The 25070-nt window shown below is 48.7% G+C and overlaps 1 protein-coding gene across 22 annotated transcripts in view; it reads left to right on the top strand.

Moving 5' to 3' along the window:
* The window catches only part of IKZF1 (IKAROS family zinc finger 1), an 89889-nt gene extending 68924 nt beyond the window's left edge, over window positions 1-20965 (top strand). For 12 of the 22 annotated variants that reach the window (XM_019731579.3, XM_074341047.2, XM_019731581.3 and 9 more), the window contains 4 exons: window positions 1200-1367; window positions 5809-5934; window positions 9958-10092; window positions 18057-20965. In XM_019731579.3, coding sequence (XP_019587138.2) covers window positions 1200-1367; window positions 5809-5934; window positions 9958-10092; window positions 18057-18763 — 1136 coding nt within the window. In that variant the 3' untranslated portion in view covers window positions 18764-20965. The remainder of the gene's footprint in view (window positions 1-1199; window positions 1368-5808; window positions 5935-9957; window positions 10093-18056) is intronic. The other 10 variants (XM_074341043.2, XM_019731595.3, XM_019731587.3 and 7 more) reach the window with 5 other exon arrangements.
* Window positions 20966-25070: the final 4105 nt, after the last annotated feature.

Genomic DNA, 25070 nt, shown 5'->3' on the forward strand with positions numbered 1-25070 from the left:
TATACACAGTAAACACATTCTTTTCTCCTAAGAAAAAATTGTTCCTGGGAAGTGCGTTTTCAGGAAGTACAGATACTGCGGTCACACAGAGCTCTTCTAAAAAAAAGCATTTGTTGTCGAGAGAGTTTTAATGTTTATTTCCACATGAGAAATGCATCCATCACTCTTAGGTGACAGTTAAACAAAGTGTTCATGCATTTCGATCCCCAGGCCAGCGTATTTCTTGTCCACAGATGCCTGCTCATCCCTGTGTTGGGTGCCGGGCACAGGCACGCGCACGGCCACACACTGTGGTCACCTCTCCGGCAGCACCCCCAGGGAGGGGATTCCTAGGAACACCTACATTGCATCTCTTAGAATATTTGTACTGAAAACATCGCTTGTCTTGTGTGGATCTAGGCCAGTGTAGCAGCAAGACGTTAGGATCTGTGAGGAAAGCCAAGCGCCCGAGCCTCGGGCAGGCAGCTGTGCTATGCTGTCCTGCTGCCCTGGGCCCGGGACTTCTGTGGGCAAAGAGGACTTTCCTCCAGTTTCTTCACTTCACATTTTAGTCACCCTCTCCCCCTCACACTCTCTCTGTCTGTCTCTTTCCTGATTTGCCTGCGTAGGGACAGACAGGTCATGGAGAAGAAATTGAAAGGGAAAATACAGGGAAAATGTAAATGAAAAGAAGTTATTATAACTGTTATAATGAAGTGCCTTTCATTTAAATATAAGAATGTAACGCTGAAATGAACTTGTGATCCTGAAATGCATTTTTAATGAGTTTCCTTTTTATTTTGCTGCTTCAGTGGCATATTTTAAAGACCCTTTGAAAAAAGCCACATTAAAAACCCCACCAAATGCCACAACACGCAAAATTGGATATTGGTTTATTCCAAAACTGCTCATCAGGAAGAGTGGCTCTTCATCACAAAATGTTGCAGTCACTTTATTTAAATGAGTTTGAATTTGCATTGTGATGTGCCATTCTGATTTAGGGGAAAAAAATTAGATTTTCAGATCAAATTGACCCAACCAGTGAAGCGTTAAGGAGCTGGCAGGTTCAGTCTGAAAGCCTCGTGTTCTATCAAACCTGCCGCGGTGGAAGCCACAGGCCCGTGGGAAACAACTTTCTGGCCGGCCGGCCGGCCAGCGGGTAGCGTCACCCTCCCGCCCCGTGGAGGTCTGCTCTCACCGGCTCCCTGTCTTCCCCCCAGGAGAGCGGCCTTTCCAGTGCAGCCAGTGTGGGGCCTCCTTCACGCAGAAGGGCAACCTGCTTCGCCACATCAAGTTACACTCGGGAGAGAAGCCCTTCAAGTGCCACCTGTGCAACTACGCCTGCCGCCGGAGGGACGCCCTCACGGGCCACCTGAGGACGCACTCCGGTAGGTCCTCTGGGTGCAGTCCAGGGCTCGGGGACTCGGAAGCCACCCTGTACTGAGTGTGGGCGAGGGAGCCCTCCTTGTTGGCTGGTCCGGTCCCAGGGCACAGCCATCCATCGGGGACTGTCCACTATGATGACTGTGGTGGCATCAGTGTCCCCCGCATATTCTGTGATTTTCCGGGTGGGGAAATCTCACGTACAGACAGCCTGCCTTAGGTAGACTGTGTTAAAGGAGGCCTCATCCATTTTTTCAGGTAAGTGGGTCTTTGTAAAGCCTCTTCCAAAAGTACTTTTACTGGGTGTCCTGCTAACACCTGCAAAGCTCCCCAATACATTTCTCTACAGTGACTGGTAAGTCACGTGCATTGCTGGGTTATGCAGACATTTCTGTAGCTATTATTGGGATGGTTTCTTTGCAGAGGTGGTAGGTGAGGTGATTCAGGGCTTGCAGTCACCTGTCCTGATTGGATGGACACCTGTCAGCAGAGGGCATGCTGCCCGGACTGGCCTGAGTACAAGTGTCACGCCAGGAGCCAGTCAAGGCGTCCGCTGGAAAGGCCAGTTTGGGGCCATGAGCAGATCTGAGGAAACACATCCTGCATAATCTGGGTGTGTTCTCGAAACGCCCAACCTGTGAAGCACAGTCCACCTCTGCTTGGATTAGATCTTCTACCTCCTGAGAAATCCTTTTTGCTATTTTTCATGATCAAGTAGCCCCACAATCTTACAGGTCAGAGGAGGAAGGGTGGGGCCGCAGGGGCAGGCACACACGCCATCCCCAGGGGTGTTTGCCATGGCGCACAGTGGGAGGCTCCGGGGACAGGAGAGGATGGGCCATCACCCCTGCCCTCATGGAACGCCCATCCAAACCGTGCTGCCTCGGGACTTCTCCCAAGTAGGGCTCCGGGCAGGGGCAGCGGCTTCCGACCAGCTCCTGCCAGACATCTCCGGGGCAGCACCTACAGAGGTACCTCCCCCAGAGCAGGGATGCCGTGTCCTTGGGGGAGTTTTCCTGGGCTCAGGCCATCTCTTTCCCAAATACGGTGAGTGTAGTTAACGTTGGGTTTGAGAATCCTCTTCCTGTGTCACTTTCTTTGTCACCCATGTACTGAGCACCCCAGTGACCCCATTCTCCAGTGGAGGAGATAAGGGCAAAGTAGCAAATCACCAGTGTCTTACAAGAGCTGTGACACAGTGTCCAAGGAGACGGTGGAGCACGGGGAGGAGAGTTGGTCTCTGGGGCGGGAGGCATCGGAAGAGACTCCAATAGAAGAAGGGCTTGAGTCCAGGCTGAACGGTGAGTTTCTAATGTTTACATTCAGGGATGTGCCCCCAAAAATGTACAAGTCTGTACGTAATCCCAGAAAGGGGCCTAGTATGCACTTCAGCAAATATGGTGGGAAACTTGGCCACTCTCTTGCAGTGGCAACTGCAGGCATTCATCCAGGAGCAAGGGGCAAGCATCCTGCAGCACTAGGGTTCAGCCCGGCCACCTTTGTCCATTCTGACCTCCTTCCTGATGGCCAACGCGGAGGAGGCTCCCAAAACACTCTTACATAGAAAACCGTGATGATTGCAGTGAGGGTCTTAAAATAGTCCAAGGAAGAGCCATACAAAGCCCAGGACTTGCTCCTCCCACAGAGCAGGCAGGTCAGCAGGGGCCGACAATGGGGCCAATGCCAGCACCTCCCCATCAGAGGCGGGCGCCTGCTGAGGCCTGGGGAGGGCTTTGCTATAGGGGCCAGGGAGACTAGGGGACTCTCCCAAAGTGGGACGATGACAGTGTGACAGTAAGCATTTTTTAATGTTTCCAAGTGACAATAATGAGGAGCATGTGTGTGGTCCCACGTAGACGTGAAGGTGAGCAGGGAACTAAATGATAAGCCAGGGCGTGGAAGCTTCAGATGTGAGGATTATGCAGTCTGTGCATAGTGCTGAAGAGGTGACAGGGGACAAAGAAACCCCGCAGACATCACTTATAAGGCGTCAAGCAAACAGCAGCACAGAGGGCAGTAATACTGCACTGGGATGGTAGGAAGCAGGAAGTGCCACGTGGGCTGAAAGCAGACTCGTCCTCAGCTTTCCAACCATATCGTATTCAGCGTAGATTCTCTGAGGTGCAACAGCCATCTCTCCTGCATATCAACCCCTAAAACCTAAAGTGAAGCTGCTCCCTTCTTTCCTCTTGTGACGTCAGGACATCTAATGCAGTATCGTTTTAGCATGGCTCCATGTATGCTCATTTCCTTCAAGGTGTGACGGTGTCCTGCTCTGACAGTGGTAGCTTTGGACAGCTTATGCCTATAGGGGCCCACTGATGAGCAAGTAGACAATACTGTCGTGAGAAAGCGACCATTGATCCAGGGCTGCTGGTAACTCTGCCATCTGAAGGTGCCACTGACACACAGCTCTTGGAAAGAAACAATGATTCAAGTTCTACAGGATGATTTCACTAGCATGAAATGAAGATTTCAGCCTGTGTCTACAAACTCAGATGTGGCCACATTCTATTCCGTTGTGAAATGGCCACTCCCCTATTCCACTGAAAATATGATGAGCCTCAGAACTTTCCCTAGCAACTGGGGGTGGCCTGAGCTTCCAAAGACCAACCCATCAGTGGTGACGCAACTGGAGAATCTGACCCACACTGACAACAGGAGGGGTTGGGGTGGTCAGGCAGGGTAGGTGAGGGAGCCCCTTCCCTCTTCACTGCTTTCTTTGCAAGCTGCAAGCTTAGCTAGAGATGTCTTTCCTCCCGTGTTTCCCCAAAAATAAGACCTAGCCGGACTACCAGCTCTAATGCATCTTTTAGAGCAAAAATTACTGTAAGACCTGGTATATATTATATTATATTATACCGGGTCTTATAATAATTTTTTCTCCAAAAGATGCATTAGAGCTGATGGTCCAGCTAGGTCTTATGTTCGGGGAAACATGGTACAGAATATTGGACTATGCTTTGAGATATACTTCAGTTCTGTTGCTGACAGAAAGGTTCCAGAGTTAAAAGCAATCCTTTGTCAGAAAGATGGATATTCTGAGACCATGCCATATATATATATGAATGGGCTAAAGTTATAGCTTTCCCAGGAAAGGACACTGAGAGCTTCTGTATATTCTGTCAATTTCTAAAGGCAGTACTCAACAGAATGTGCAATTTTAGGCAACATTGTATATTTCAATGTTATTTCCCTCATGTTAGGAATACAACACTTTCTACAGATAAGGACGCTCTTCTTCCTCTATTAAATGTTCCAGAAGTCAAATTTGGGGTTTTGTCTTCATCTTCTTAACCTATAGCTTCTGTTCACCTAAGGAAGACATTTAACTAATATGAGCTTTAGTTAAGCCATTTTACCAAACATTCCTATTTGGATGGTATTGATTCTATATAATAAAATACTTTCAAATATGTAAAACCTAACAATATGAGAAGGAAGTAGAAGATTGTTCTGGTCTTAGGATGGAAATTTATATTCTTTATATGAGTAATTGAAGAAACTTTATCCACTTCATCTCTTAAAATCTCCTAAAATGCTATCAAAGTCTTTGAAGTTAGGCATGGTATGAATCTGTGTTAGTCTTCCTAAAACATCACTCGATATAACTCAGGAAGAACTAAACTCATTGTACAGAACTGCATTGTTCAACACAGTAGCCACTGGCCATCAGTGGTCCTTAAATTGTAATTTTAACCAATTAGAATTAAACAAAATTAAAACTTCAGTCCTCAGTGACTCTAGCATGCTTCCAGTGGTCAGTAGCCACAGGTGGCTGGTGACCACCGGACTGAACAGCACTATGGCACAGACACAGGTCAGTTCCATCATCACAGTAAGTTCGGTTGGACGGGGCTGGCCTAGAAATCACACCATCCTAAAGCTCTTTGGGACAAAAACAGAACTTTACTAAGTTAGAACCAGAAAGTACATTTTGGAAATAAAATGCTCACTTAATTCAAGTTGATTGATCCACTGTGATTCCTTAGAGCCCTCAAATTATCCAGTTGGCTTTCCTGGAACGGAATTCGCTGTGGTCGCCAGACCTGGCCCACCTGTGGACGTGACTCTGTGTTGTTATCCAGCCAACTCGGCGTCTTCCTCCCGCTCTGTCCACTTGGCCTCCCTCCACATTACAACACCGCGGGGTTCTTTCCCTCCAGTTAAAAGACAGATTTCAGTCAATTAAATTGGAGAATTTGGTGGTCAGTAGAGTGGACAAATCAAGATGAAACAGGCTGGACAGGCGTTCTTGGTACAATGAAGGAAACCCCTGGGCATTAACATTTTTAAAGGTAGTAATTCTGCCCGAGTCCACGATGCTTTGAGCTGTCAAGAGCAGAGTTTTTTTGACTTTTTGGTAATGACTGTATTGCATGCATTCCCCTTACACATAAGGCCGGCATTTAATTGGGGTCTTGAACTCGATTGTGTTTTCTGCAGTTGGTAAACCTCACAAATGTGGATATTGTGGCCGAAGCTATAAGCAGCGAAGCTCTTTAGAGGAACATAAAGAGCGTTGCCACAACTACTTGCAAAGCATGGGCCTTCCAGGCACGCTGTACCCAGGTAAGCGCCCACAGCACGGAGGCCGCCACGGGGAGCCAGGGCCCCGCGCCGCCTCGCTGGGACCCAGGGGAGTTTTGGCCACTCTACGGTTTGGCCACACTGTTCCACTGGCAGCACGCTGTGCCAAAGGCTTCATCTCACCGAGCTTGGCCTTCAAACCCCTTCCTCTTCTCCGGGGAAGCTTCTGAGATGATAGTGACCCTTGAAAGTTTGCTTTTTTGTGTGGGTTTTTTGTTTTTGTTTTTCGTATTTGCTTTTTTTTTTTTTTTTTAAACCTGGACTATTGATTGCTTCTTTGTGTTTAGTAACCAAAATGAGATGTGAACTCTTGTTTGAAAAACTATTAGTGAAGTTGATCAAATAAGGGTTTCCATACTGTTTCCACTCACGGGTCTGGGCACCTGTCTGAAACAAGAAAGGGAGCTTGGTAGAAAAGCCGGCAGTGGACAGCATGGCGCTGTCCCCGGATTCAGGGGAAGGCTGCCTTTCCTTCCAAGCTCAGATGCTCCGCAGTGTGCTGCATCTTGAGATGGCACTTCCCTCCAATCTCCAGCAAAGTGACAGTTACAGAGATAGATGGGCAGAACTCAGTCAACAAAGGCAGCTCCTAACATTAACACAGAAGACATTTAGGAACAGATCAACCTCTTCCCAAACACGGCTCCTTTAGCACGACCACTGGGGAAATTGTCACTGGACCAAGGAGTAGGAGTTAAATTAATGGCTGAGAATTTATGACGCCTCATTCAGCTTTCAGACTTGAGTGAATGGCTCAAAAAGGAAATCCGCCAGGGGACACTCAGATTATACTGTAATTTTACATTTTACTTGATTATTGTATTTTACTGTATTCATCGTGATAAAGCAACCATCACAGAAACCAGGCTGTTCACCCTTTCTAAGTGTACAGTTCCATGACACAAGGTACGTTTGGGAACACGCAGGCTATGCGAGCAGCGGAGAGAGAGCAGGAGAGAACAGAGTGAGGCCCTGGGAGTCAGATGGTGTCGGCACTCAGAGGCCGCTTGTCACATGGCGAGAGCACTGCCATCCCCAGGCTGCTCCCTACCCATCAGATGGTGACCTGGGGCCAATGGCTGACTTCTCTGGGACTTACTCTTCTCACCTGTGAAATAGGGAGATCCCGTGAGGTGATCATTTAGCTTCCTTCAGAGTCTAAGGTCTGTTTCTAGACGGTAAAGGTATTGAGGGTGCACGGCAGACGGGACATTAGCTATTAAAAACAACAATAATGATAATGATGTAACACACAAATTTGTGGCCGGATCCCAGGGCAGGAGACTGAGGGGTGAGAAGGTGACCTATGCTCCTTTAAAATGAAATGTGAACACTCAGATATTGTATTTTCCTATAAAAAAAAAAACAGAAGAATGGCTCTCAGAAGTAAGTGCTGCTGATTAATGGTTAAACAGCCATATGTCTACTGAGCAAATGTTTGCTGAGGACGTATTACCTGCAACGCCATGCCCTGTGGAGCACAGTAGTCTGAATTTCCCTTTAAAACTACACAGGGACTTGAGAAGACAAAATGAACAAGAAACAGAGCACGTGGGTTTTCTGCACTATCCTCATTTCCAAAGAAACAAGCTGTGAAGTCGCAGCAGGGGGAGCTTCTCCCAGGGGGCAAGCAGCGTGCATGCATCTCTCTGAGTCCTGGGTTCAAGTTTCAGTTCTGAATCTTTTCCTGATTGTGACCCTGAGCTCATCTCATAAACGGCAGTGATAATTCCTGCCCAGCCAACCATGCAGAGGGAAACGTGAGAGAAGGCACAGTTGTGCGAGCGAGGGAGTTTGAGTCACTTGAGGATTGACATTTAATTCTCTTCTATTGGCTGTCGATACCAATAAGCTTATAGGTCAGCAATCTAGGCACTGAACATGACCCGATGGTGAAAATCGATTCAGTGCTCAAGTGTGAATTTCCCCCTTTGGTGACCACATTGCTTGGAATACCAGTGTGGTGTCATCATGCTCCTGTCCTCAGGAGATGAGACGGTGTCTCATGTGCCGGTTGGAGGGACTTGGGATCCATAAAGGCACTTGAACAGCAGTCCTCCAAACATGTCTGGGCTCGGAGGGCAGGCAGTGGGCGGGTGGGAGTCCTGCCCTCTAGGCTTTGCGGTGCCAGGGCCGGCTGAAGCTGTGCCCTTCGTACATCTCCCTCTCACCCTTGCCACGGCCCCAGACCAGCTCCTCACCACTCGCTCGGACACCCAAGCAGGCTCTTCCTTCTCCAGCCCCCTTAGGTTGGGGCCATTCTGGTGGAGTAGGTACACACAAAACCTGGCTGACAGGATGTAGAAAAGATTACGTTCTATGAATCATAGTGTCTTTTAGGCAAAGGCATTTTGGTCACCCGTTATTATTTCCTAATGTCTTTATGGAAAACATAAGTGTCTCTTGAGCCGTAAGTGTACAGATTGTGTTACAAGCCCTGAGCAGGACTGCAGCAAGGGCAGAGCAGCCAGGGGCCCGGGAGCTCTGAGCTGAGCTGTTCTTCACGGTGACGACTCTGAGGGTTGGCGCTGGCAGGAGCCTGCAGCCTGGCAGGTGCCCTGGGCACACAGCGCCCGGCTGCGCAGAGAAGGACAGACACACGGGAAGCATGTGAGCGTTACAGGCCAAAAGTACAACCAGTGGGATTGAACGTGATGGGTTTTACGTGTATCCTTCATAGAAATCAGGGTATTACATTTGCCCATTTAATAAGAAACACGTGTTTTTGGTGTTACATATACTAGCGATAACAAATTTGAAATACTTTTTTTCAAAGTAGTAATCATAGTGAAACAAGGAAGACATAAAATAGTGAGCAATAAGCTTAGCAGGTAACGTGCAGGCCATAATGAAGAAAGCTACCGAACCCCCCGAGGAAACGCGGGAGATTGAAGAGCGAGAGACTAGACACTGCACGTGTGTCTCCTCGCAAACCCAGGCACGATTTTGCATAAACTTGGCTGGTAAACTTGAATGGAATTTGGTAACCACATATAGTAAAGCATATCCGGAAAAATCAGTGAGGGATTTGGCATTTTTTTGAAAGCAGAATGTCTAATGCTCATTAAAATGTAGCTGTAATATGGACCAGCCTGAAGAAGAGACAGACAAATCACCAGCAGACACGGGCAAAGCAGCACGTCACGCCTGAGCAAGGAGTAGGCACCTGGCAGTGGGGTTTAAATGGCCTGCTCAGAAACCGCGTTGGAGGAAGTGGTTGTCTATTTGGAAGATACTCAATTTACTTTTTCAGCTCCATATGCATTAGGATAAATTGCAAGGAGATGAACAACATATATGACCAAAAACCCAACTGCAAAAACTAGAATATAGATGAGACTACACAGGATAAAAAGTTATATCTTCGATTGTAGAAAGAAAGAAAGAGATGACATAAGAAAAATAAAGATGGGCTAGAAATACTTCCTACACCGACAATTACCTCCACAATTCCTAAATATGCTACAATCTGCAGGTGTTATGTGATTTTCCAGAGTTGGCTGTGTTCAGGGATTGGAAGTGCTGGGTTCTGTCTCCGTGTTGCCAGGCTTTGCTGCAGTGTCTTGGGCGTTTCTTCTGCTTCTCGGTTCCCTGTGCCTGTAGGTGGAGTCGGACCCTTAGATCATTTCCAGCTCTGACAGTTCTTTCATTCTCAGAAACGTGATGACGTCAGGACTGACTGAGTCAGTGAATTTGGGAGCACCTGACAAGTTAAAAGGGCCTATCAGAGGGACACAATTACTAGTCACAGTCCCCCTCCTGTGGCAGTGGTGGTGCTTGGTCCTTTGGACTCAGGGGACTATGTGCAGTGAGCAGGTGTCTTTAGCAGGTGACTCTGTTCAACCCTTGTCTGCCTGGCAGGGTTGCTGGGAAGATTAGAAATAATCTGTGTGAAGGGCCTGGCTTTTGTAGGCTTAACAAATGTCAGATTAGCACTGGACGTGACTGAATCCTTTCACCGTAAGCATTTCTAAACTGGCCTCTCTTAACTGTCTTTGACTTTAGTCATTAAAGAAGAAACTAATCACAGTGAAATGGCAGAAGACTTGTGCAAGACAGGATCAGAGAGATCCCTCGTGCTGGACAGACTAGCAAGTAACGTCGCCAAACGTAAGAGCTCTATGCCTCAGAAATTTGTTGGTAAGAGTTAAACGTTTGCTGTCTCTTAAAAAAACAAACAAAAAAAACTGTGTGGGTGTTTTAGGCTCAGGTGGAAATCAGCTGAGCGCAGGAGAAAGAAAAAGAATCTAACTTTTTAAGAAAAGTAACAGAAGTTTAACATTTCTTAAATATCTTGGCATTTTTCAAAATGACAGATTTTCCCCAGTACTTTCTCCTAGAAGCAGTCTGGCAGTGTCCGGGGCACTCGGTGAGGTCGGCCTGTGGACACTCGGTGTCCACCAGGGTGGCCGGGTCAGTGTGCACAGGTTTGAGAGCGTGGGCCTGGCTCGGCCAGGGGCCACCACAGCCCGAATGTCCCAGCCTGAGCAGCCTCTGAGCTTCAGACAGTCGTTTTCCCCACGAAGCTCATACTTCTCCCCATGGGGGCCACTGCGAAGGTTTAATGGGCAGAACTGCACTGTGGCCCAGGAGAAATGCCCAGTGACAAGGGGACACAGCTACAATTCCTGTTTTCACAGGTGACTCTCCACCTGCGCCAGGTGCTTTAACTCGGGGGTAAAGGCCGAGTGAGGCAGGCCTTGCCCCCAGCTTGTTGTCCAGTGTAGGTGGTAGAGAAAAGCACCAATAGCATCAGCCAAGCCAGACACTGAACCTACGGAAAGAATGACCCCCCCGGCGGGTGTGGAAGTGGAAACGCACCACGAACCTGAGGGCGTCAGGGCACAGCCACGCGAACACTGCCCTCTTGCAAAATTACGTGGCTTCTCCAAGCCTTGGTTTTTTCCTTTACTTAACAGGGTTTTGTGAACATGACTTAACACCAAGGATGTGAGGACATTTAGCAACGCTCAGTATGAAGGCCAACTCTTATCATGGGGAGGATACAGAAAGAGGACCACGGGGAGGGTCGTGTCCGGGAAAGAGGGTCCATAAAAGCTTCTGAAGTTGACAGTGACTTTGACGGAAGAATAGGATTTGAGCCCAGTACTGATAGTGGAAAAATGGAAGAGGATTCTGAGCAGACAGATGAGAACAATAAAGAGAAATGGTGATGCCGGTTGTGGGGCTGGAATGGGGACATCTGAGCCGTGACCACGGAGAAGGGGTGGCCTAAGCTAACTCACGTACCCTCAGAGTACATGAAAATAAAGTCTCAGGAAGCTCTGACCATCGGATGAGTGGCTTTTTATGCCAAGGTGAAAAAAATATCCTTAATTCATTCAGTAAGCAGAAAAAAAGCACTGGCATATTCTTAACTGGAGCCACATCCGGGAAAATAGAGACTGCAGCACCGAAAGTTGACTGGGAGAAGGAGAGCAGTGGGAAGGTGGTGGATTGGAAACGGGTACGGACGAGAGAGGCAGCATGAGAGAGGGGGTTCAGGCCAGCGCGGGGACTGGGTGATGGAAACCACGAGTCGGGGGTACTCTGGTACGGTAGTGTGCCAGTTACAGAAATGATGGAGCCAGGAGGCTCTGGAAGACGATTTCCGTTTTCAATCTACTCACTTTCAAGGACTTCCTGCTATAGATGCCACATGGGAGTCTGGGAAATGTGTGCTGGGAGAGAGGATGGGTCTGAAACGTGGTTAATGTTTAATGGGGCTGTGGGTTCCAGAGGATGCCTGCTGTCCTACAAGGCAGACAGGACGGCAGGAAGGGGGAAGGACCCAAGGGAGGCCAAGTTCTGGGGGCTCCAGCCTCCCTCTTGCATTTAAAATAGCTTTCATTTTGATCAGGTTTGAAATAAAGGTTTGTCAAAGGTTTGTCATAGGGGTGGGGGACGAAGTTAAAAGATGCTTTGGCAAACGACTGGCTGGACACACCGTGTGGGGAGTCGCCCCCATAAATGTGAGCTTTCAGATGCTGGGAATGGGGGAGACTGTCCACTTCCTGAGCAGAGTGAGAGTCAGCTCATTAGGAGAAGAGGCTTGGTGGTGAGGTCTCAAGTCGCAGTGGGCTGTGGGGAGACCGGGCGTGCAGTGGGGAGCGCAGCTGGCAGGTGATCAGGGAGATGGAGCAGAGACGGTGCAGCTGTGCATCTGAGGCCTGTGAAGGGTCACTGGCCTTGAGGAGCTGAGGACCACTCCACCCTTCAGGTTAGGACGCGAGACTGCCAAAGGCTTGGTCAGTGAGCACGTGCAGCCATTTCAGCTTTTGGAGACTTGAGGCCAAATGTGGTGACCTGTGAAACTCTGCTGTAGGCAGCTCGCATGAGACTGCAATTTACATGTCACCTTGACATGTAGATGCTTCCATGTTAGGGAAAAAAAAAAAAAAAAAAAAAAAAAAGAAGCTTTGCTCAAGCAAAACTAAGGTGAACCAGAAGTCCCCTGTATAGCAGGGTGGGATCGGAAAGGAGAGCTCACAAGCGGCTGTGTATTCTGTCAGGTGTTTCCCCACGAGCTTGGTGGCTGGCAGTTTATTTCTAAAATAATGGCTCTTCTTGCCCCTGAATACCCTCACTTCAACTGGATGGGATTTCAGTCAACCATTCCTACTTGTCACAGTTCCTCACTCTCTACAATCAAAACGGGGATGGCGCTCTAAGGGCCCTCTTAACCTCTGTCCAGACGCTGAGTTTGTCCTTCACGTACAAGCTCAGTCGTACACGCTGGCCCAATGCAGGTGGAGCTCAGAGCCCTCCAGGTTGTCTTTCAGGACACAAGGTTTCTGGGTCCAGCTCCAGCTGTGACTAGCATGGTGGCCTTGAGCATATCAGTGTCCCCAACTGTGAAGTGGGCGTGAGGCCTCCAGGCCTGCCTTCTCCAGTGCTTTCTGAGGGCCAAAAGCATGACAGGTGTGGCAGTGTTCTCGGCACGAGGACGCACCTATCAGTAAGCTGGTGCTATTTTCAGGTGGCACAGTGCTCAGAGTGGCATGTCGTTCTGCTTAATGGGTATGTCATCTGTGGTGAACATTTGTAAATTAGGCTTTGATGTGAGCGTTGCCAGCCACATTCCTCACCACTCCACGTCATCAAAGAGCTCATCCTCTGAGATAACAGACACGGATGAGCAGGACCAACGGGCCTCGGCAGGAAGGGGCCGTCGGTGCGTCGCCACGCTGATCCCTCTCTGTAGTCTGTTCAGTGATTGTGGCGAAAACTCGTTTTACATACAGAAGAGGTAAACAACAACGATCAATATTCCTGCTACTCATTATAATCATCTTAGTTTATTTTCTTTTTTCAAAAGAAGGAAAACATCCTATTGTATTATTTAAATGACACATGAACTTCATATAAAGAATTTTCATGCAAAGATGAATATATTAACATCACCACAAAACCCAACATCCAGAAATGACCAGTATTGAGCGTAGCTGAGATTCATTCTAAATAGCTTTTATTTCTATGCAACTGTATGTGAACAGAGAGGATGATGAATGGGTGGGTTGATGAAGGTGTGGAATAAATATGTAAAGGTCCTATCATATAGTATCATACAGGTGCTACTGCAAATGAAAGCATCATTTCTACATGCCTTAAATTTAAGAGGTGAATACGAAGCAACCAAAACAGGAGGACTGACTCATCCTCAAATATTTTCTCACAGGAAGATACTATTTTTAAAGGCTTTCTCTAAGATTAAAAATATATATTATGAAAAACATTAAGACCTTTAAATCATTTTTAATCCACTTGTATCAGTTTAAGCAGTAGCTACTGACTCATTGCTTTGTAAAATAAGGGCATTATCCCACTTCCCAATGTTTAATTAGATAATTATTTTTACATTGTTCAGCTTAATAATTTCACATTCTTTTCTGTAATCGGTCCTCACAGTAGTTTATTATTTGCTCTACATTTAAACTGATTCAAAGTTCAGATCCAGTCGCTTTACGACTGTTCCTATTTTTAATTTTTTAATTTTTCAATTATAGTTCATATTCAATATTATATTAGTTTTAGGTGTCACTAATTCTACTTGAGTAATCTCTTCATTGATTGGACTTTACACTCAAGCAACTTTTTGTGAGAATGTTCTATAGCTGTTCTATGTCTCGAGTGCCTTGCTGTTTGAGGTTATCTGCCCGTTGCCTTTCTACTTGGAGAGCAGCTTGAGGGAGTGTGTGGTGCTGGGTCACTCTTTTATCCCCCACTGAGAACTTTCCGGATCTTTCCATGACTGATGGTGAGATTTTCACTTTCTCCCTGAGTGCCTGAAGAGTGCTTTCTTTAACCTGAAAGTTAAATACCCTCACTAGGATATATCTTGGTGTTTTGCATTCTGAATAAAAATTTCCTGCCATTTTAATCTGGGGGTTCCCTTTTTCTTTTCTTTATTTCTGGGAAATTCTCTTTTATTATAAATGTATCTTTTGTTCCATCAATTGTGATTTCTATTCAGGGATAGCAGTCATCCTTATGTTGGATAATTTGTCTTCCATATCTGTTAGCATTTCAAGATTTTTTTTTCAGATTTTTCCCCTTTCACATTTATTCACTGTTATTATCTTCTGTTTTTCCTCTATGTCAGTAATTCGATTTTTAGTAGTTTTTGTTCTATTACTTGCTGCTTCTAATCCAGGTATTGATTCTGTAATAATACTGTTTGGATCATTTTTTTCTTGAGATCTGCAATCTCATTTTTCATCTCATTCTGTTGTTTTAGCATGCTTCTTTCAGTATTCTTTTTTAAATTGAGCTCATGTCACAAAGCAATTATGAGACATTTCCTCTCTTCTTTGAATTAAGCATTTTTCCTAGGATGGGCTTAGTGGTCTGTTTTTTACTTCCTTCTTTTCCTTGTATTGCTAGAAAATATTTTCATAGTAACCATGACATTTCTTTCCATCTTGATTTTTCTACTTGGGCTGATATAGCTTGATTGACATTTCAGATTCTTCCCACCGTATCTGAAACACTTTTATTTCCTGTGAGAGCTACTGACTTTTCTAAATCTTGAAATAATGCCAAAGATGGGCTGGGGGACTCAGGTGAGGCAGAGTGCAGTCTTTGTTAAAAGACTTTCTCTCGGCTCTCCCTCTAGTGCTGAGATTGGGTTAAATGTCCTAAGCCAGTTGTCACTGTACCTGGTTGGGGAGTGTTTCCCATCCTTAGGGGATATGCTGAGACTTTGGGCCACGCCCCCTCAGTGTACCGCCTGGAGGACGTCACTCCTGTCCAGAGAGACAACCTCACCACTCACTTGTCCTGTGTCACCTGGTTCTCACTATCAGAGATTTCAACTGCTTTTTGATCAGAAGTGAAAAAAACACACCTATTTCAATTCATTCTCTACAGATATGAGGGTATTAGGGAAAATGCTGAGGGTTGTGTGGATTCATACTTAAGGTTTTTGGAAGTGAGATCAGCAGCCGAGCTCTGCCATGTCACTCATGCCAGACTTTTCTTTCCTTGGTCCTTGACTTTTTAATATATGTATGTCATTAGAATGGGCTCCTTTCTTTCTTTAGTTTATTGCCAGAGTTAATTTTGTGGGCTTTTATTTTTCTTACTTTGTGGAGTACTAGGGAACGAATTCTGTGGGTTGTTTCGATATGCCACGGCAATCCGAAATATATGTCTTTTTTTTCCTACATCCATTTGTTGTTGATACCAAGCTTTAGAAACAACAGAGTTCAATAGTTGCTTGGGAAACCATGACTTTGGGGAGAACCAGGATGATTACGTGGGAAAGCACTACTTTTGGTGGGGCTGTAAGCACTGTTATATTTATTAGAATTGGCTGCAAAGTCCACTCTCCCCTCTCTCCTTCCCAGGATAAGTGGAGGGACAGGCTGGGATATAAGCCAGAAAGGGTTAATTCTATTTGGGGGTTAGTATAAGACATTTAGCACAACACAAAAACAGAAAAAACCATTTTGTGGCTTCTGTAATGCTGTCCGATTACTTTTTCTGACCTCTGATGGGGAGCAACACCACTCTATGATCCCTGCTGCCCAACGTATATCAAGGTCCCATTCTGTTCAGTGTCTGCAGAGGGTGTGACTGGCCACTGACACGTTTTCTGTCTGTAATCAGAGGATCGCATTGGACCATTATCAGACACGTGCCACCTGACCACCAGTAGATTAAAATGAATGGAAGTCAGGCCGTTATGTGAAAGTATCCATTTCAAAGCAAGAAAGGAGACCTAAAGATACTTTGTAGTATGATGAGGCATATTCCTCAGTAATCATCAATGGTCACAGATATTTTTTAAAAATAAAGGATTGTTATTAAGTCTGTGAACTATGGGATAGTTTACCATTCTGTCGCTCTGACGAGCAGAAGGCTCTGAAGTCAGGTGTCAGCATGGGAGATGAAGGATCCTGCATTGGCACCACCCTCACCAGCCACCATCAGCCATAACCTGGATTCTGGGACAGACTGGAAGTAATTCCCTACCTTTGTCCCTCCCCAATCTGTTCTTCCTCTGGTGACTTGAGGAGAGATTCCTTCCTTCAAACCCTTCAGTGGCTTCCATCTTCCTCTGGACAATGCCTCCCCCTGGCCTAGCTCTGCCTGCAGTCTGGCCCTGCCCCCTGCTCGCCCTGTGCCCAGGCCTCTGGCCCCACTACCTTCACCCGTCCCTCCAAAGCTGCAGGCTCCTTCTCACCTGTCCCTCTTGCTACTCCCAGTGTGGGGCACAAAACCTCACCTGCCTGGCTGATTCCTCCTCCATCAGAAGCCTGGGTGACACTGTCCTAGCAAGTCTTCCTTTGTCTTCATAGGACTTCCCAGACCTGATGCACTGTTTGCAGGATCAGGCTTTAACGTCTGTCCCCTTTCTCTGTGTGCTGCTAGGGATGGGGACCATTTTGACTTGCTCACCTCTCTGTCACCACTGTCTGGTCCATGGCCAATGCTCCGTGAAGATGTACTGAAGGGAAGAGTGAGGGGTAAAATGTAACCCTGTCAGACACGCCCCTGCATGGCCTCACGTGCTTTGACTTGTAATAATACTTAACCACCCCTGAAAGGGAAGCAAGGCAACAGTCCAGACACTAATTAATGACTCTCCTCTGCAGCCGTGGTTTCATACCAAACTTATAACCAATAGATCGAGAAGGCGTATCTTCAAGGAAATGTTTCATTTCTTTATGGAAATGTTTACTCTAAAGCTAATCCCAGAAAGCCAAAGCTGGGCTGAGATTTCAGCTTTCCCGGGGAAGCGAGCTTCCTGCAGACGCTGGAGGCACAGGTCACTCGCTCATCAGCCCTGGGCAGTAGGTCCTTGGGAATCGTCCACGCTCAGTCATTTTTTGAAAGAACAAGCGAACGGCTCTCTGTCTGTCCTCTCGCTTGCTTGGTTTGCTCCAGCTTCCCACCATGTGTCTCTGGGGCACATGGTTCCAGGGCAACCGACGGGGAAAGGAAGTGGGACTTCAGGCGAAGGAGAGTGAGGACAATAATGGCTGGGATGTCTGAATGTCCTCTTTACTCTCACCTCAGTCAGAGCTCACTCAGCTTTGTGCTGTGGATAAGGATGCTGTCATTTTATTGTGCAGAACACACAGCTATCACATATTTTGATTACATTTTATTCTAGAATATTAAAGTTGTGAATTTAAAATATATATTATTTTAAATAAATGCATTGCACATTATTGTGAATAATCATATAACCGTGTATTTTAATTAAATAAAATTATGATAAATTATAAACTACTCAGGACCCTGGAAAACACAAGTGTTAATCTTGACTCCCATAGTGTTTGATTGTACGGTCCGCGGGAGCAGATGTGAGGATTGGGTTTAGTCCCTCCCAGCCCTGCTGTTGAAACTGGCGCGCTCCGCTTGGCTCACACGCTCATTTACTCATTGCGCGCGTGAATTCTCTAAGTGCCCGCCGGGCAGGCTCCGGCGGGGCCACAAGCACAGCGATCGCAGCCTCCGGTTTGGGGGGTGTCGGCGCTGTGTGTCTGTGGCGCCCTGGGACACCCCGAGGTCAGTGCCCCTGGTGACGACTTCATCTGTCGCTGCCACACCCTGAGCTAACTCGGGCCTCGCTGACTGTCGCCTGCTTCCCACAGGGGACAAGTGCCTGGCGGACATGTCCTATGACAGCACCGGCTACGAGAAGGAGACTGAGATGATGCAGACCCACGTGATGGACCAAGCCATCAACAACGCCATCAGCTACCTGGGGGCCGAGTCGCTGCGCCCGCTGGTGCAGACGCCCCCAGGCAGCTCCGAGGTGGTCCCGGTCATCAGCCAGATGTACCAGCTGCACAAGCCCCACACGGAGGGCTCTGCACGGTCCAACCACTCCGCCCAGGACAGCGCCGTGGAGAACCTGCTGCTGCTGTCCAAGGCCAAGTCCGTGTCATCCGAGAGGGAGGCGTCCCCGAGCAACAGCTGCCAAGATTCCACGGACACGGAGAGCAACGCCGAGGAGCAGCGCGGCGGCCTCATCTACCTGACCAACCACATCAACGCCCACGCCCGCAACGGCCTGTCCATCAAGGAGGAGCACGCGGCCTACGACGCGCTGCGCGCGGCCTCCGACAGCTCGCAGGACGCCTTCCGCGTGATCGGCACGGGCGGGGAGCACATGAAGGTGTACAAGTGCGAACACTGCCGGGTGCTGTTCCTGGACCACGTCATGTACACCATCCACATGGGCTGCCACGGCTTCCGCGACCCTTTCGAGTGCAACATGTGCGGCTACCACAGCCAGGACCGGTACGAGTTCTCGTCCCACATCACGCGGGGCGAGCACCGCTTCCACCTGAGCTAAGCCGGCCGGCGCCCCCCCCACTCCCCAGCCCCCCCCCCACCAACACTGAGCAGCAAGAAGGGATCTGGGACCTTGGGCTTTTTCTTTTCTTAAATGACCTTCCGTTTTCTTTTCTTTCCTTTTTTTAAGTTACTTAGGAATTTGATTTGCATTTAGAAACAAGGAGAATTTTACTGTTGGATGCTCACAGCCCACTCCCCACAGATGCAGGGTTGCATTTGAAGCCTTGGTATGTTAAGTGACTGCTACCGTGTTTCCCCGAAAATAAGACCTAGCCGGACCATCAGATCTAATGCGTCTTTTGGAGCAAAAATTAGTATAAGACCTGGTCTTATGTTATATAAGGGCCGCTCTTACATTATATTATATAAGACCAGGTCTTATATTAACTTTTGCTCCAAAAGACGCATTAGAGCTGATGGTCCGACTAGGTCTAATTTTGGGGGGAACACGGTAGCTAAAATCCACTCACTCAGCTGTCCTAGAATATTTTCTGCCAACTAATGGGTCATTTTCAGGAGCATTTTGTCACACCAGGCCACAGCCTGGGATGAAAGGGGACGGGCCCAGTGCTAGGCCAGGGGTCACACACCAGATGGGCGTCCCAAGGCCCCAGAAGCAGTGCACGCAGCCCCTGGCCAGTGCAGGTGAGCTCCCCTAGGGGTGCTCTGACCCAGCACGGGCTGGAAACTACACAGCTATGTCATGCAATTTTTAAAGGAAATTATTCTAAGTCATTTTGTGCACAGGAAAATAAGTTATTGGGAAAGTTGTGCCTCTTGGGCTCCTTGGGCAAAGATGGGGAAGGGATGGGAGCCCCTCAGACTCCTCAATGTCCACTGCCCTGAATGAATTCTAGAGCGAAGGCTGGCAAGCCTCTGAGCATAACAGCAGTGGGGGAATTTCCTGGCCAGCGGTCTGAGCCTGACTCATTGCTCTGGAGTCACTATAAACTCTATAGTGAACTAGTCCCCTCCAGTCTTCAGAAACGAACCTTCTCCTGTGCATTTGCGCTTTATAAAAAGGATGCAGCCCACATAGATACAGTTCTTGAGCCACGCATGGGCTTCTGTGCTTACAGAGCGGTATGGCATTTTGAAACTGGAAACAATAGTATCGTGATGCAGGTAGCGGTACACTGAACAATGGCACAGATAGAAGAACCGGCTGCTGAGAGCTTTCATTCAACACGCAGGGACAGAGAAAGACACGCCTCTTCTAAACGGGCAGATTCAAAGTGGGACGCTTACATTTCCCGCCGTTTGGCCCATTTCACCTGCCCTGTGCTTTCCATCCAGCCCACAAAGTCAGGTGGTAGCCAGGTTTTATTTTTCTCAGTGGCTTTACACAAAGTTCAACCCAGAATTGTAAATAGAGGCTACCGGAGTACTTTTCTAAAATGCTTTCCCCTTCTTTTCACTGCCTTTTATAGTTAATATAACTATTTACACACTTTTTGTTGTAGTTTTATATTGTAAAAGCATTTTGCTTTGAAACATTGTATTTAAATAAGATTTCCTATGATGTCAAGGTGTAATTAAATTATGTTTCAAAAGAGGCCATATTCTGTACCAAAAGGTGTTCATGTTTTCTTCTAGATGGTAAAGTAGAATTTTGCATGCCCTCTACCTTTTTGTTCTGCTGCTGTCCTACTGTCGGGTAGTGTGTGTGTCTTGGGGACCGCTGTGTACTGAAGTGCCTGGGTGTCACACACTGTCATTGTGGTTAAAATACATTGCAGAGGAAGGAGGGTTAGAAGTGGCAGGTCCATCTGTTGAGCAGGACGAGAATTGTTCGCCATCCTGCCTCTCCTGCCACCACCTCCCTGGACGCAGAAAGCCTAGACATTGGCTCCCGACCCAGGTCCCTTCTGGAATGTGTGCCTGAGAGCACGGGCTTGTCCTAGGTGAAGAGTCACTAGAAGGACTGCATTACTGATCTGTCACCAAAGGGCATGCATGTCCCAGCACCAGTCACTTCAGATACCAGCATGTCCCACTTCCAGTTGCGAGTCAAGTCGGGAATGAAATCTTAACATCTTGATTGAGAAAGAGATCATACGTACCTGTTACAGAAATGTAAACTTCTTTGACGGTGTTTATTCTACTTTTGTGTTTTTTTATTTTGTTTTGATTACATTGTGAGTCGTATCGTTATCATCTTTTAGTCAAAACAAAAGATTAAATGTATATGTGCAGTCAAGTCAAGGAGTAAATGTCCTTCTCTGTCCTTCACTCCTTAACTTCCAGCAATACTGAAGGGTCAAGTCTACTTAAAATCCAGATATCCTGCAGTCAGTTCAATGTGTTTATTTCCTACTTTAAAGTGAACCCAAATCAGACTTATTTAAGATGACTAGGCATCACAAAAGCAGCACATACGCTGTTGGTGGATAGCATTCACTGTGAACATATGTAACAGATATTAATATGCAATATTGTTTAGAATACTTTCTAATACACTTTTTTACAATGTTTCTGTGTTGATTGTCAAGGTCCAACTTGTCTGTATCTGATGCAGCTGTGAGTCTTCACCTGCCGCTCTGGCAAACACATGTATAGGATCGTAAATGAGAAAATGCAGTGGTATTTCCAATCCACTGCTATGACGCTGTTAAATTATTTCTATTTGGCTGTGAACACGGGGGTGCACCCCTGGAGGAACAGAGTATCCTTCTGTACACATTTTGAGATGCTTCTTCTGTAGTCATAGAACAAATAAACACAAGAATGCTGTCGGCCCCTCCCAGGCTGAGGGCAGCTGGTCACACGCGCCCCATGTTTCCAGAACACTGAGCGCCTCCTGTCCGAGCTGTGCTGGGCGTGGGGCCTCCGAGTGTGGGGCTGAGGGTGGGCGATGAGCACACCCCAAGGCTGCCCACCAACCACGCAGGGCCATGCGGCAGGCCATGCCGGGGAGCGCAGCACCCACGCTCCGTCCCGGACCTCACACTCGCTGCACACTGCAGGAGGCACCAGAGGGCTCATCCCCGCTCTGCCACGGAAGTGCATGACTGCAAACATGGGTACAAACCCTCTGTCCCTTTGAGAGAGATAACCCAGCCAGATGTCCTTTGGGTTCAGACCCAGGATATACACTGAGTGGCCAAGTTTACGTGGTACATTTGATCCAAATGAGGCGGAACTTGAAAGAGACCAACAGACTGTCCCGTTTCACGTCCAAGGAGGGCTTTCAGAACCCTCGTGGGCCGACACAGCACCTTTGAGGATGGTCCCAGCCTCCCTGGGTTACCTCGCTGAAGAGCGTGTGGCTCACCTAGAAACATGATGACGCACACACTTACAAATTGCGCCCACCGTTTCATAGCTACACCTTGTCATTTGTCAGTGACTGGGTCCAAATCGAATAAAGCATCAACACACTTAGCTACAAACAACCCAGGCTCAAACTCACGGGAAGCAACTGAAAGGGTGGGCGTTGATGGTGAGCCTGAGGACCAGGTTCGTGCACACGTGGCAGCTCAGTCCCTTACGGAGCTTCATGACGCCCGCTGGAGGAATGCTGATGAACGCAGTGCGTGCACCCATCACTCCCTGCCTCCCGGCTCCCGACCGAGGAGCGCACGATGTGGCCACTGGCTGAGGACACCTTTATTTTAGTCATAGAGTGCTTCTTCTCAGCACAGCCCTCTGACACTGTAAACCGCTGGTGCCTGCATACCTTCCTCTGGTCCCCTGCAAACTGTTGGTGAGGAGGTGGCACAGCCACTCTGTGTGCCCAAACAGGTGAGCCCACACTGAGGAGGCTGGCCTGGAGGGGGTGGCAGTGACGACCACAGCAGTCACGTGCACACCTGGGATGGGGAGGAGTCAGGAAAAGTCTGCCTGGTCGGCCCAGGAGGACAGCACCAGGTGGGATGCAGAAGGTGAGAAGCGCCGGGCGGCAGGCCAAAGGGCCCAGAGGCCGAGTGGGAGGCGTGGATGCAAAGCGGTCGCCCTGCCACTGTCCCTAGCACACCTGGAGCAGGACCAGAGACCCTGACCACTCCAGCTCCAATGTGCCCCCTGGGGCAGCCCTGGAGGTATCCTGCATGGGTTTTCTTATCCCCACTCTTTGCAGCCACCTCTGTTCCTGATGAGTGCTGTAAATTTAAAAGTCACGCTCTTAACTTTAAGTGTTAGCATGAAATTTGGGGATCAGAACTGGGGGCTCAGAGATCAAACACCCCGGATCCCATTTCCAATTAACATGTCATATTTTCTATCAAAGTAAAGCATCTCGGAGGTTCTGTGGTTCTTTGGCAACACCGGGCATTGGCACTGAGACCACATGGATTCTCAAGGAACAGAATCCTTCCGGCTGTTCCCAAAGTCTGTTTTTGGTATGACTTCTCAACTGCACACACACAGCTAGGCACAGAAGGGGCCACCAGGGAACGGAGCAGTCGGCTGAAGACTCAGGACGTTCTCAGGCCACTGGCGCGGGAACCCGCATTCCTCCAAAGCCCAGGGCCCTGCCCGGAGCCCCTCTGTCCTTTCTGTGCACCTGAACCCAGAGCACTAACTGTGGGACAGTGGCCACAGGCGTGAAGCCAAGTGTGGCCATTGCCCACACAGCATGTGTCGTGTCTTCTTCTCCCCAAACAGCCCAGCGCTCACCACCTCTACGGAAGAGGGAGTGGATCCCCTCAGCTCTTAGAATGACCATCCTGCCTCACGGCGAGGCCCCTTCAGCCGTCCTCTGGGCCTCTCCCACCATCCACCCAAATTCCCAGTTCTCAGCTCTTGGCTGCTTCGAGCCTCCCTCACCCACTCCCAGGGCCCAGTGCTTCCAGGGGCCCCCATGACCCCAGTTCTGACACGCAGCTCAGAACCACCTGGGTGGCTGTTAAAAGCGCACCCTGCAGAGGCCCACACCTGACCGGCTGGAGCTGGAGGTGTGCCAGGAGCCCCCCAGCAGCTGCGGGACCAGCTCCGCCAGGCTGGGCTCGGCGGGCTCCAGTCCTCTTCCTGCTCGAGGCACTTGCCACCTTCACTCTCTCCTCCAGCCCACACCCCCTTTTCCAGGCAGGACATGTTAACAATGTCTCTCTTACCCTCTTGAGTTTAAAACAACTCAGGTATAGACAAGGGTAACCAGAATACTGGCTATGCCACCCGAAAAAACCCCGATCAGAGGACACAGCTTCCATGCCTGAGCAGTGGCCCTGGACACACCTAAGCTCAGCACCCCTGAGGAGGCTGAGCCCTAGCCCTGCTCGCCCAGATGGGAGCAGGGACCAGACCCCAGGACAGCACGCGGAAGCATGCATCCAGAGTGCACACTGACTCTCAGGCCGTGGGAGCGTGAGGGGCAGAGGGCGTCAGAGGCCTGGGGAGAGCTGTGCGGACCCAGGAAGCTGTCCTGGCGGGAGACGAGGCCTCACCTGTGCCTTCACCTGTGGATAGAGGGCTAAGCGAAAGGGAAGCAGAGGAGAGCAGCGAACTTCTGCTGCCAGGACACCACCTCTCTGAGCAGGGGCTGGTGTTTCTAATTCACTGCCACAGCCTGTGCCAAAACAGGACTGGAGCACAGCAGATGGTTGAGACACTCTGCATGAGTGTCTGGGTCCCCCCCAAATTCGTATGTGGAAATCCTAACCCCCAGGTGCTGGTGTTAGGAGGTGGGCGTTGGGAGGATGAGGTGGTGAGGGTGGACGCCCATGATGGGATTAGAGGAAAGGGCGTTAGTGTCCTTGTAAGAGGCTGCAGGCGGCTCCCTGGTCGCTTCCACCACAAGGACAGAAGACTCATCACCTGATCCTGATCGCAGACTTCCAGCTCCCGAACAGTGAGAAATAAATTTCTGTGCTTTGTCAGACACCCAGTCTCCGGTCCTTCCTTGCAGCAGCCCAAACGGACCAAGAGCATGCTCAGTAAACATATGTGGCACAATCCTCTCTTTAAGATGATTGGATTGATGGTACATCAGAGTAATGAGGAGTCGACCCCAAGTCTCAGATCCGACATGAGCCGTTAATAGGAAAGGGGGGGGGGGGATGAAGAGGGGACTTATTCTCTGTCCTTGAAGCTACTGGATGGGAACAGGTCAGCTTGAGAGAGGTTGTGGATTTGAGGGTCAGTAACTGTCAGGGAGGCTGTGACAGGTACAGGAAGGTGCCTGAGCACAGAGGAGGGTGAGGCACAGCCGGAACAGCAGGGCAGGGAAGCAGCTGTTCCAGGCAGAAGGACAGCCAGCTGCGCAGCCTCCCGGACTGTCCCACTGCAGGAGACGCCATCAGCAGGCCCTAGAGAGGAGGTGAAGTGAGGAGGGGGCTGGGGAAGCCCCTGGCTGAGGACACAGGACA

This window comes from Rhinolophus sinicus, chromosome 4 (assembly GCF_057876585.1).
Source record: "Rhinolophus sinicus isolate RSI-liver-muscle chromosome 4, RSI-T2T, whole genome shotgun sequence".
Lineage (NCBI taxonomy): Eukaryota > Metazoa > Chordata > Mammalia > Chiroptera > Rhinolophidae > Rhinolophus > Rhinolophus sinicus.